General features: G+C 57.0%; 1 protein-coding gene across 2 annotated transcripts in view; it reads left to right on the top strand.

Moving 5' to 3' along the window:
• Positions 1-4,424, top strand: part of SLC9A8 (solute carrier family 9 member A8) — a 93,278-nt gene extending 88,854 nt beyond the window's left edge. For both annotated transcript variants that reach the window (XM_006141277.3, XM_027775115.1), the window contains exons 14-16: positions 409-629; positions 1,644-1,790; positions 2,577-4,424. In XM_006141277.3, the coding sequence (XP_006141339.1) occupies positions 409-629; positions 1,644-1,790; positions 2,577-2,684 (476 nt within the window). In that variant the 3' untranslated portion in view covers positions 2,685-4,424. The remainder of the gene's footprint in view (positions 1-408; positions 630-1,643; positions 1,791-2,576) is intronic.
• The last annotated feature ends 2,874 nt before the right edge of the window (positions 4,425-7,298 follow it).

Genomic DNA, 7,298 nt, shown 5'->3' with positions numbered 1-7,298 from the left:
TTTTTTTTTTTTTTTTTTTTTTTTTTTTTTTTTTTTTTTTTTTTTTTTTTTGGAGGTTTTTGCTCTAGGGTGTGTGCGTTCGCCAGACAGACAAAGACAGAGAGTTAGAAAGCGAGAAATCACCCCCCGGGGGGACATAGCCATTACACTAACTGCTGGTCCCAGCCTGATAGGTGCTTTCTCAGTATGAGTGTGGGCCTGGAGACTCCTCACAGCCTGGGCAGGTCCTCTCTGATCTGCTCAGTGATCCTGGGAAGTGAGGGTGGAGATGAGCTTCTCTGGGTTCCCACTTCTCTGCAGCCTGCGTTTTGCACACACCAGAGTCTCAGCACGAGTGAGCCCTCTACGGTGGGCCCTGTTTGAAGTCTCCGTGACCCCACCGCCCCCTCACTCCGTTCCCTTCCCCAGGCCTCCGGGGGGCCATCCCCTACGCCCTGAGTCTGCACCTGGACCTGGAGCCCATGGAGAAACGGCAGCTGGTCGGCACCACCACCATCATCATCGTGCTGTTCACCATCCTGCTGCTGGGCGGCAGCACCATGCCCCTCATCCGCCTCATGGACATCGAGGATGCCAAGGCGCGCCGCCGCAGCAGGAAGGACGTCAACCTCAGCAAGACGGAGAAGATGGTCAGTACGCCGAGGGGGCGGGGCGCGGCTGCCCCGGGGATGCCCGGCCTGACCCTGCTGACCTGGGGTGCCGAGACTCACTCTGAGGGTGCCCAGCCCCTCTCCTCGCCCACATGCATGCACTAGTTGCCCAACCCGAGAACTGGAATGAGGAAACGTGGCCTGTTGGAGTGGGGTGTCTGCCAACCCTGTGACTCATGGAAGGGAGGCCAGGAGCTGGCACCATCTGCTTCCCTCTGTAGCTTTGTCAGTGCCCTAGGTGCCAGGGCCCATGCCAGACTCTCCAGCAGTGCTCCTCCCCTGCTGGTGGCCGCCACTCTCCCCCTGCCTGCACCCACTCCACTGGCCCAGGCTCCCAGGAGGGGCCCAGCTGCCTGGCAGCACCAGCTTCACTGGCCTCATCGACGACCCCTTAGCAGAGCATAGGCTTGCTCCATACACATCCTGCCACCCTTGGTCCTCCCCGCCAAGGGTGGGATGTTCTGGGCCCTGGCAAGGTGGATCTGCAGTGAACCTGAGCCACCTGTCCTCCTCCAGCCTGCCCTCTGCACAGGAAGTCCTTTTCTGCACTCCCTCCACCTCCTCCTGCAAGTTGCTTATTTACCCTCTCATGCACTGACTCGGTTTCAGAGCCTGCCCTCAGCGGAGCCATAGCTAGAGGGGCAGATGGACAGGAGCCTCCCCAGCTCAACCTGTGGGTAATAGACTTTCCAGAACTCAGCCCCCGGGCCTGGCTGCACGTTAGAATCACCTGAAGGCACGGAAACCAAGCCCATGCCCCACCTGGCACTTCTGACTCAGCTGAGCCAGGTGGGCCCCACATCCGCTGTCATCTCAGGGAGCTGTTTGCTGTCCAGGGCCACCCTGCCCCATTGTGGAGGGCAGTGAGGCAGGGGGCACTGGTGGCCAGGGTCTGAGGGCCAGTAGGGAGGCGTAGGTGATGAGGGTCATCCAGGAAGATGCCAGCCTGGCGGCACTAGCTGACGGCCATCGGCTGCCTCCCTCCTTGCCCAGGGTAACACCATTGAGTCGGAGCACCTGTCGGAGCTCACCGAAGAGGAGTACGAGGCCCACTACATCCGGCGGCAGGACCTCAAGGGCTTCATGTGGCTGGATGCCAAGTACCTGAACCCCTTCTTCACACGGAGGCTGACGCGGGAGGTAGGACACAGCCAGCTTCCCTCCTTCCCTCCCTCCCTCTAGACCTGCAGAGGCCAGGGTGGGTGAGGAAGGATGGGGAGGCAGGGAGGAGCACGTGGGCCGCCGGGCTGTGCCTCCCGCCCGCAGGGCTGGATCTGCACGTGGAACTTGCATCTGCTGTTTCTCCTTGGTTGCCCATGTAGTGCTGGTTAATAATAGACCTGTTCGTAGTTCAGTGTTCCTGGCGATAGACTCAGGCAGTGACCCTGGCTCGGGCTCTTGTCTCTTGTTCTGTCCCTCCAGGCACTTTGAGCTCAGCAGAGATGCAGGCTTGGGAGGGGATGGGGCTCTCCCTGGCTCTGCCCTCCCAGGCAGTGACGACAGCTGTCAGCCTCCGAGCTCTTACTGGAAGTGCACGCCATGATTGCCTCATTCACTCCCAGCAGCCCCTGCAGTAGATGCAGCTGGTGCCCACCTCCCTTAGCTGGGAAGACTGAGGTCCAGGGAGCTAACTCCCTCACCACCACTGAGCCTCGCAGCTGGTAGCAGCAAGCTGCAAACAGCCCAAGTGGGTCTAATGCCAGGGCCACTCCATCTTCTTCCTACTCCTTCCAGTTTTGAATGAGGCCTCCTGCTATGTCCACCCTATGCCAGTTCAAGTTAGGGGGTTAACCCTTCAGAATTACCTGTGGCCCTTCTCCCTGCCTGCAGCCCCCCTACACCCCACACTGCACACCAGGTAGCAAGCAGCTTCTCCCCCTCAGCCCTGCCCCTGCCCTGCTGACGAGGTGTACTGTATCTGCCCAGGACCTCCACCACGGGCGCATCCAGATGAAAACGCTCACCAACAAGTGGTACGAAGAGGTGCGCCAGGGCCCCTCCGGCTCCGAGGACGACGAGCAGGAGCTGCTCTGACTGAGCCAGCACTGCCCAGGGACACCCAGCAAAGGGCCCGGACACATGAGCAGTTGGCCGCCTCTGCAGAGTAGACGAGCGGGGTGAAGTCAAGGTGGCGAGGCCGTCCTAGCCCGGAACTTGCCAGGTCTCTAGCCAGTTGGCTCTGTGATCACCGCCTCACTCTTCACTGCTCGGTGTTGCTTCTCGGCCCTGACTAGAGGGCCCCTGGCCCAGGTGGACATGTCCTCTGTCTGCAGCCAGGCCGGCAGCCGCTGTCAGTGGTGTTTGCCTGTGCAGAGGACTCAGCTGTTCTGCTGTGGGTGCATTCCCAAGCCACATCCTGCTGGGATGGCCGTGTGTGCCAGTGGGCCAGGTGCCTGTGCCATTAGCACGTGCGGTTTCAAGGGGCCTCGGAGCAGCCACCTGACGAGGGTGGCTGCCCCAGAAATCTTGAAAACCTCACACTCCCTTCTGTGATGCTTCCTGCCCTGAGAGAGAAAAACGGAGTGACCTTTTTTCCTTTACCTCTTATTGGCACCTCGGAGCCTGTCCCCGTGGCAGGCAGCTGCTCCCCTTCTCAGACGTGTTATGAGTGTTTACATTGGTCCCCATGTTGGGGCCCACTGGCAGCTGCAGCCTGGGTTTGTTGGGAGTGAACCTATTCTGTGGGGCTCGAACGCCCTCTAGAGGAGAAAGCGAGAGGCACAGGGTTTATGCGGGCCAACAGTGCTGTTTCCATTTGGTCTAAATTCATGAACAGCGCCTGGCCATGCCTCTGCCATCTGTTCTCCCCCACTGCAGACCCCTACTCAGTTCCACTTGTCCAGAGACCCCCGTCCTAGGCTCATGGTGTTGGCCACCACTTACCTGCTGCCACATTCGCTGCTAATCAGGGTTTCATCCTCTTCCCCCTCTCCCACATCCCTACCATCTTGGGACGCATTCGTCACCCGCACCAAGGTCCCAGCCCTGCAGACCACTGGGGCACGGACCAGAGCACCTGCGCCCAGATTCCTTGCTTCCACCCTCGCCTGGGACTCCAGTGACCTGAAAGTAGATGTTTGTATTCTCTCTCTCTCACACATGTCCCTCCCCTCCTCCCCACCCTCCCTTCTTCCTACCCTGCTAAGGTTCTGCCCCCATTCCAGGTGAGGAGCTGCCAATCATGTCCAGATGAAGTGGAGATTCTGACTCTCCCCCTCTCACCTGCCCCTGACTAGCCTCATCGCTGCTTGTCATGGCTGTTGGCCACTGATGGCTTCCACATGGAGCTCTGCTCCAAGTTGGAGCTTAGCTCTGTGGGCCGCATAGACCCTGGGCTGGTAGCAAGTGCGTTTCCATCCCACCTGTGTTGGGCCGGGATGTCGAGAAGGACTGGCCTCAGGACTCTGCCAGGCACAAGAGGCCAAGTCCCAGCTCAGAGCCCTTCTCTTGCCCCTGAAGTCAGGCCAGTCGGACAGGAGGCCTGTGGTTTGCTCTTGTGCGTGAAAGTAAATCTGTACTACAGTGCAGTCTTCTTGTAGTCTCACCGTGGGCCAAAAGTGAGCCGTTGCCTTGCATAATTTTGGTTTCCATTTCTATTTAATGGAAAAGCAGAGGTGATCAAAGAAAGTAGGGTAGGGCCCTAAAACCAGAATGTTCTCACACCCCAGCTTAGAACTAATTTACATGTTTTAAAAGAATATTTTTAGGTTTTTGTCATAGGGTATGTGCACTTGCCAGAGAGACAGAGAGAGACAGCGAGACGGAAAGTTAGAAATCACCCCCCAGAGGGAATAGCCACACCACAGTCCCTTCTCCACTCTCCTCGTGGGATTTTGGACACACACACACACACACGCACCCAGCCTGAGTTTCAAGCTGCCCTATCCAGGGCTTGAACCACTGTCAGCCATGTGGGAGTCCAGCGCCTTAACCACAATGCCACTTGCTGGCCCAGAACTAATTTACTTTCTCTGAAATTCAGGATCTGATCTCAGAGGTTTGCGTTGCTTTGTAAACTCAGGCTTGCCAGAATTTTTCTTTCTTAAATTCACAGCTTAAGCAGTGGAAGAGTTAGGGACTTCTTAGTGCAGACTGCCCCGTCACCAGGTCTGATGCCCAGCCACAACACTCCAGCCCCTCGCTTAGCTCAGACACTAATGGAAGGACAGGTGGGGTGGGTGGGGCAGGGGTGTGGACCTTTCCTGGTAGGTACTGGCGTCAGCGTGAGTCTCCCGTGTGCCTCCTCTGCCCCCTGCTTTGGACACACACCCACACACACGCCCCCAGCCTGAGTTTCAAGCTGCCCTATCCAGGGCTTGAACCACTGTCAGCCATGTGGGAGTCCAGCGCCTTAACCACAATGCCACTTGCTGGCCCAGAACTAATTTACTTTCTCTGAAATTCAGGATCTGATCTCAGAGGTTTGCGTTGCTTTGTAAACTCAGGCTTGCCAGAATTTTTCTTTCTTAAATTCACAGCTTAAGCAGTGGAAGAGTTAGGGACTTCTTAGTGCAGACTGCCCCGTCACCAGGTCTGATGCCCAGCCACAACACTCCAGCCCCTCGCTTAGCTCAGACACTAATGGAAGGACAGGTGGGGTGGGTGGGGCAGGGGTGTGGACCTTTCCTGGTAGGTACTGGCGTCAGCGTGAGTCTCCCGTGTGCCTCCTCTGCCCCCTGCTGGTCTAGTGAAGGCTTAGCACTCTGGAAGAGTGCTCCAGGGGATGAGGGTCCCCCGTGTTCCTTGGCAGTCTCTGGGTTTACAAAAGGCAAACAAGCAGAAAACCATGGGAGGTATATTTTTCAGGTGAATTTTTCTGAATGTCTTCACCTGAGAACTACACGGGGCAGTAAATGCATGGAAGATCCAAAAATGCGTTTCGCTGTACTTATTTTCTCTTGGGTCAAGACTGAGGGGCCAGAGAACACAGCCCCTGGAAGACCGTGTTAGGGTGATGAGGAAGCTAGGAAGGTATGGGAGCCCCTGGGGTGACTGTTACCCAGTAGCCACTGAGTCAAAAGGATAGTGGCACAGGCCCCCCCACCAGAGACCCTGGTGGCCCTCCACATAGGCTTTTTTTTATTTTTTATTTTTTTGAGAGATTTTTGCTATAGAGCATGTGTGCTCACCAGAGAGACAGCCAGAAATCACCCCCAGGGGGGATGGCCACGCCATAATCCCTTCTCCATTCTCCTCTCAGGATCTCGGGCATGCACGCACACGTGTCTGGCCTGAGTTTAAGCCAACAGGACTGGGACTCAAACCATGATCGACTACATGGGTGTCCAGTGACAGCCATTATGCCAACTGCTGGTCCCCCACATAGGCTCTGGATTTTGAAACACTTCTTGAAATAACGCGTATGCTTTCTGCAACCCTGTGGTTGCAGGGCCCTTAGGACAGTCCACTCTGCAATTGAGGTGGTCTTCTGGTGGAGGAGCTGGTTGTTCTTAGGTCCTCGGAGATTGAATTTGGGGTTTGATCTCAGCTCAGGGTAGCCCAGGTCCATCCTCTGGTGTCAACACAGCGCAGGGCAAGGCCAAAAGCATGCCTGCCCCCACCCAGGGCAGACACCTCTCTGCACAATGGGGACGCTGACTGGGCCCCGATGGCTGGCTGGCCAAGGTTGACAGGCAGGCCTGGCCAGGAGACCCTGGTTCCTTTGTGTGCAGTGGAATGCTGGGCGGTTGGAGAACCCAGTCTTCTTAATACCCTGTTAGTGCCATGAGCGAGATTGGGCCAGTGAGGTCTTGGGCCTGGTCCCACAGCCCCCCCACTGGGCAGAGTTAGCAGCAGGGTGTCTGCAGCCAGATCTCACTTGTTTTGGGGCCAAGTAGGCTGCAAAGTTGCAGGCATGCCTGGGCTTCTGGATCCAGTGAGGGGAAAGCACCTACAGCTGATTGGGATTTGCAAATGCAGAGTGAGAAAGGGGCCCCTTGACTCTCCCTGTTCCCTTTGGGAAGCCACCTATGTCCCCTGCTGGTCAGGGCATAGGAGACCAAATATGACCGCCCCTGAGGCAGCAGCCAATACCAGGAAGTTACTCTAGCAGAAACTGGCCTCCAGAGCCTGTGCAGTGTCTGCAAAGGGACAGCCAGAGTCCCTGTCCTTCCTCTAATGCAGTTGGACACTCGGGCTCCCCCATCGCAGTGTAAGCAATGGGAAGGCGCATATCCCTGCGCACCCCTGACCCCCTGCAACAGTCTGCAGAGGAGAGATGGCCTCCACCTTCCTGACTATGAGTAGGACTTCTCCCTGGGGCTCTGCAGGAGCCTGACAGTTGAGGACTGAGTATGGACCTGGGGCTAGTTGGGGGCGGGGGTGGCGGGGTGCGTATGGTGGGCAGAGGAAGGTCACATGTGGCCCTGTGCAAGCAGCCAGGCTCGCCTCCCTTGAGCAGTTGGCATGGCCTGGCTTCATCCAGCATACTACAGGCTTCATCCAGCATTTTCTTCGAGTTTGGCTCCCGCAGAGCCTGGGTTGGTCTCAGAGTTGCTCAGTCAGGTTCTGGTATTCTTTTTTGTCATTTTCTTTGTAAAAATGAAGGCTTTTAATGTGCTGGGTTTTGTTTTAAGGGGCCTCTAGGGAGGTCAGGCTTGTTCTTTGGTCTCCCCAGGTGAGCCCAGTGGGTTGGTCCCTGGCTCCTGA

The sequence above is a fragment of the Tupaia chinensis genome, unplaced genomic scaffold (assembly GCF_000334495.1).
Source record: "Tupaia chinensis unplaced genomic scaffold, TupChi_1.0 Scaffold000049_1, whole genome shotgun sequence".
Lineage (NCBI taxonomy): Eukaryota > Metazoa > Chordata > Mammalia > Scandentia > Tupaiidae > Tupaia > Tupaia belangeri.
This window is presented reverse-complemented; position numbering and strand designations above follow the sequence as displayed.